At 37.3% G+C, this 5,981-nt stretch overlaps 1 protein-coding gene across 1 annotated transcript; it reads right to left on the reverse strand.

The window, feature by feature from the left end:
* Positions 1-420: 420 nt before the first annotated feature.
* Positions 421-3,150, reverse strand: LOC143876644 (NAC domain-containing protein 90-like). The gene is made up of 3 exons (XM_077378332.1): positions 2,966-3,150; positions 1,510-1,802; positions 421-850 (listed from the first exon to the last, which is right to left on the reverse strand). Exons 1-3 carry the CDS (start codon positions 3,120-3,122, stop codon positions 545-547), a joined length of 756 nt encoding a protein of 251 aa, XP_077234447.1. The 5' UTR covers positions 3,123-3,150; the 3' UTR covers positions 421-544.
* Positions 3,151-5,981: the final 2,831 nt, after the last annotated feature.

The raw sequence follows: 5,981 nt of genomic DNA on the forward strand, positions 1-5,981 counted from the left end.
TAAGGCCCTTTTCGTTTAAGATTATCACAGCTGATTGTCAGTGCTCAACCAATTATTTGACTATTTGAGTCAAATAATTGGTTGAGCACTGACAATCGGTTGTGATAATCTTAAACGATCAGCGCCTAAGTGTTCTTAATTGTCTGATTAATAGATGAGAAGTGACCCTTCATGAAATGATGAGTCCATCTCTTTCAAGGACATGCACCACCAGCTGTTCTTGTGCTGTATTTTCCATGACAGATTTTGGAAATTACAAATGTAAAAGAAGACAAAAATGCGAGAAAAAACCCGGAAAAAAATATTCCGCCATCAATTTTGTCACTTTCAGGAAAAGAAATTCCACAATAAAAGACAGGATTTTCCTTATCTTGTTTCTTTTATTAGAACATCTTTTTTTGGCCACAATACAATAAAAAATCATACAAATTAAAATAAAATAAAATAAAAGATAGGATTTTCCATATCTTTTTTTATTACCAAATTTTTTTGCTACAATACAATAAAAAATCATACGAATTAAAACAAAATTAAACATTTCTCCTTAGTTACCATAATCCCAATTCAATGAATCCCACAGAGGGTCCATATTGTCGATCATATTCCAGTCGTCGGCAGTTCCTTCAGCCAAAGAATCCGGCGAGCTGGTTCTCTCTACCATTAAAGAATTTTCATGAGAAGACACACCTAAACTGCTACTGCCTGGATTCATGGAATCGGATAATATTGGTTGAGTACTGTTCTCCGCATTGATTGTTCCGCTTGTGGACGCCGCTAATGGACGCCGATCATATGATCTCAGGCAACCTGAGTTCACATATACTCTACACAAGCTGAATTCATGTCGTAACTACAAAAGAAATAAGAACAAAAACAAATGTCATTAAGTAGCAATGCATGAATGGTATGCTTAAGAGATTTTGAGCCTCTTTTGATACCACATATAATCTTTTATGCATGTAGTCTCGTTTTCATATAATCTTGTGTGCAAAAAATGGTTACATATAATAGTTTTATATCTTCGTTTATGGCTTCTAATGTAGCCTTAATTTCCCATTTGCAAGTGAAATTAGTAGACATATAGTACTCACACATCCCATTTACAACCCAATGTTGATCATTAAGATTGAACGCTAGTGACCTACAAGAAGGGCTTTCCTTAACTAAAGTCATAAGCATCAATCACTCAGATTTTTTTTTTTTTTTTTGGGTCTTTCAAAGATAAGTACGTTCTTGAAGGGAACTACTCATGTGCTGTGTTGCCTCAGCCAAAGGGCATTTTGTGAGGAGATATGGATTGATGGGTGACAAGCTAGCAAAGCAACACTCTATTAGTTAAATCAAGTTGGAAGCCATCTTACGTGATGCCATGCCCCCTCCCCATTTACCCACAAAAAAAAGACGCGCTTATTAAAATCCCAAACACATTTCATAGAAAATTTATTTAAATACCACGCATATTGAAAAATAACCTTGAATTAAAACCTTTATCAAGCAATTGCACTATACCTTTGGAGTTGCATTTGACGTGGAGGCTGCTTCTTCACAGGCTTTATACTCGTTCACCTTCCATTTGGTTTTCTTTCCAGTGGGAGCTTTTCCTTCGTAGAAAACCATGGTTTTCTTCACGCCGATCACTCGGTTATCCTTCAACGAGTAAACGAAACTAGGAGAGCCTGTAGCTTTCCAGTACCCAGAAGGTGTGATTCGATTTGGTCTTCCTCCATGAGCTTCTCTTTCTTGCCTTGGACTGAAGAAAATCCATTGCTCAGAGTCTTCAACACACAGCTCCCCTGCAATGCCTGCAACAAATAAGAAATCACAACTTAATTCCACTCGAATAATAAATGATCCATTTTCCCAACAGGGTATGTTTTATTTTATTTCTTGTAATTCATATATATCCTTTTTTTTTTTTTCGCCTTTTTTTGGAGCAAAAGTAAGAAATAGGAAGGATAGAAGGCAAAAACCCCAAAATCTCTATGATATATAAGAAGGAAACAACAAAATGTTCCACATCAAGGTTGAATTCATCGAGGCCAAGATTTGGAGACTGTGGATTGTTTGGAATTCGATGTTTTCCCCATATATCGTGTTATTATTGTTTATAGGGAGAGTTAGAAGAATTTGAAGTATATGAGATCCTTGTACTCTCCCTATCTTTTAGATATAGTACCAAGGGATAGGGCTGGTGCTTTGTTCTTTTCTATTGTAATATCTTTTTCTTTTGTCTTAATACACCAGTAGGGGTATGGCCTAACCCCAACGTACCTACCAAAATAAAGAAGAAGGTGAAAAACTGATGTTGAAGTGTTTGAGACTTCGGGCACGTTTGGCTACCATGAATTTCTTTTAATGATAACTGGGGGTCTCCAAATGGAGAAGAGGACACTAGTTTCCTATATTTATATTTTGTTTCCTTACTATTAGCCACTGCACCCGCCCAACCCCTCTCTCACCACTTGGGGGGTGCCAGTTTATCATGAAAAAAATTCATGGTAAGCGTGCCCTTAAAATGAAACCTGGTAATGTTTTCCTTTTGTAACATTTTAATAAACCTATTCAAGAAAAATGAAGAGAAAGGAGGAAGAGATTCTAAAATGGGTACTGCCATCGGTCGAAGGTAGGCCCTTTAAACCCGTTACCCGTCCCATACCAAGCTGGGTCCCGCCTAGTCCCATACTAAGGCAGGCCTCCACGAAGGACCATAACATTCATATATAACCTTCTTTATTTTTTCTTTCTAGCCTTTTTTCTTTGGAGCTAAAACAAGAAATTTTAGGAGGAAGAAGAAGGATAGAAGACCCCAAAATCTCAATGATAAGAAGGAAATAGAAAAAAGAAGGTGTGAAGACTAATGTTGAAGTGTTTGAGACTTCAAATCGAACCTTAAAACGTTTTCAGCCCATAACATTTTAGAAACCCAATAAAGAAAAATGAAGAGAAAGGAGGAAGAGATTCTAACTTGGGAGTTGCCAAGGGTCGAGGTTATTATAAATGTCTACTTCAGGAATAACACGATCCAAGTCCTCTCTCGTTCTATCCAGCTTGTTGCTCAGATAGAATTCCACCAGTTCTTCTTCTGTTGGATAGAAACGAAAACCTGGTAGCAAATGGCTCATGATTTCCTCCTCCTCTTATTCTTTGATTCTTTTGCTTGTTGGATTTTGTGGGTTTTCTCCTTTCTGTTGGGCTTCAATTTATAGGTAATGAAGGACCGAGGTGATGTCACTGCAAGAAAAGTGACATTCACCGACGGTCAAGAAAAGTGACATTTCTCCTTTCTGTTGGTCATGAAGTTGCATAGAAAATTCCACGCGGATGGAGGGAAATGAAGATGTGGAAACTAAAAAAGCCACAAAGAAATTAAAATCTCACCCCTCTCTCCACGTGAAAGCAGAAAGGTCTTGGCATTTTGAGAATGACCGTGTCTCTTTGTGAAGGAACATTGCCGTGGGTTAGAAAATGGGGAACAAAAATGAGCTGTTTACATGTGATTTTCTTTGTAAAGGAAACTCTTTTTCAAAATTTCTTGCTTTTCCATTATTTTATTACACGTGAAAAAAGTAACCTGAAGCACAATTATTCGAGTTTTATCGAGAGAGACCTTTAGTTTAAAATGTAATCCATTTAAATAAGCCATAACCATTTCATTTGCCTTTAAATTGTGGAAATAAAAAACAAATTCCTACGAAAAAAATATCCATGAGAAATGTTGTTCCTTGCAATCCAAACAGGGCCTAAACAAGGGTTCATGTTGGACCAGCAGTTCAACCTTAAGGTCGTAAGTTATTTTGGGGTTCCCTTCGAAAGTAAAGATCCCACATCGAAAAAACACAGCTGATGTGGATGGGCTTATATGGACTTGGGCACCTTACCTTTAACGGCTGGCTTTTGGGGGTGAGTTAATGGTACCAGAGCCGGGATGTGGTAAAGAATCGGGGCTACCCTCGAGAATCGGAAAAATCCCCAAAAATCTCTCATATCTCATATTAGAGATTTTCACAATAAAAAGTTTTGGAAAATAGTTTTCTAAAATGTGTTCGGAAATTAAAAAAAAACTTTTATTTTGTAAAGAAGGTGTTTTGAAGTGAAAGTGTAGCGGTAACCAAACTTTTAGTCCAACATTGGAAATTATAAAAGGTAGAGAGAGGTTAATATACTCCCTTCCACTATTGTCTCTTGCTTTCGTAGCACATGTGGGTTTTTGCAATTGGTGTACCTGCCGGCCGGACGCGCAAGTACGGCGTGGGTTGTAAGGCTCTAGTGATGCTTTTTGGTGCACTTTGCACTTCGCACGACCATAAATTAGTGATCGGTTGCAATCTGACTGTTAAGAGGGAAGACGTACTGAACCATTGAAATGCCATCTGACGCGATCTAATGGTCAGGTAAGCCCCCCTGTAGTGATCATATGCCGTGGCACCAAGGGGTCTATAAAAGGACAAGAAACCCACCATTTGTGCACATATACGAATTTACAGTGTGGATACTCAATTTTGAGAATTCCAAACACTTCCTACTTCAATTAAAAGTCTCCCAAAAATCGTTTTCTACTTCTGTTTTGTCTAATTACCCTCTAGTTATTGTTGTTTTGCAGAAACAGTAACTAGCTGTTTCTCAAAGGCTTGTTACTCGCCTTTCGGGTAGTGTCATCAAACTTTAATAAAGCAACTCCACTAGGCTTCATTGTATTTTGGAGGCAAGTTCGCAGATCCTCTGTGCACATCAAACATCAACTGGTAGGGGTGAAGATACATCCATTTCCCACCAACAAAGTATTTTACACCAGCAAGTTCTAACCCAGAGTCCCAGCAGGTTCAATTTCTACACACCTATAAAAAGAGGACTAACATATCAGGGGCTTAAGATCTCCGATCAAGGACAGCATTTGGCCAGTCTTATGGTTGCATTTCGGGTCAACAGATCGGATGATGTAAGCTAGGCAGAAGTGGGGCCCAACACGTGTCCTTTAGGAAGGTGTATAAAAGTGAGTTTCTTTTTAGCATTTCCTTGTTTTTCTCTCATTCTCCATGCGCGTGAAGAAAGTTTCCAACCGAATTCACGTTCTCTAGGCTTCCCACATTCTTAGATACATAGCACCAATTAGTTAGAGAAAAGTGTACCTTTGTTTTTTGGATACAAGGGTACCATGTTAGTTCACTTTTTGGGTTTTGATATTTGCAATACCATGTTTTTGTAATCGCACTAAATAATCTTGTCTTTTCTTTTTAAATTGGTGTTTGAGAGCTTTTGAGAATTGTAACTAGTGAGCAAGGTTTAAAATTTCAGTTTCGGTACCAGTTTCGGACCTTGAAATTTCAAAATTTTCGATCGAAATCTGCTACAAAAATCAAAACAAATATTTTATTCATTATTAAATTTCGGCCGAAATTACCGAAATTTTGGTGAAATATTAAATTAATTAAAAAAAAGATTTTTTAGGTCAAATTTTGGAAAAACCAAAATTCCAAAATTTCGGTTGAAATAAATGACCATTTCGATTTTGGGTGGTTTCAGTGTCGGTCTCCACCGAAATCCAAAATTTCGGTCGAAATTTAAAACCATGCTAGTGAGACCAATCGTGCGATGCACGGTTTGGAAACTATTTAAGATCATGAAAAAATTAAAAATAATTAAAGAACAAAAAAGACGGGTGTAGCGATGCTATGAGTCTTACACTCATCATCTTGTAAGAACTATCGGGACGATTTTCGAAGATTTTAGAAAGCCGAGAAAGAACAATAGATGTAGCAACTTTAATGTAAATGTTGGATTTTAGAAAGAATTATCTAGACAGCAAAAAAAAAAAAAAAAATTTCCCGAAATCTAATAAAAGAAACCACAAAAACACATTCTATATCTTGGGAGACCCTGAAAAGTATATTTATGGGCCCACCTTTTTCTCTAGTGAAATATGGATTGAGGCATCCATGAGTCGACTAAGTTTCAAACAAAAAGGTTCAGCATTATGAGGGTGA

The sequence above is a fragment of the Tasmannia lanceolata genome, unplaced genomic scaffold (genome assembly GCF_043159265.1).
Source record: "Tasmannia lanceolata isolate RefF3 unplaced genomic scaffold, GAP_Taslan_0.1 ptg000005l, whole genome shotgun sequence".
NCBI classification, from domain to species: Eukaryota; Viridiplantae; Streptophyta; class Magnoliopsida; order Canellales; family Winteraceae; genus Tasmannia; species Tasmannia lanceolata.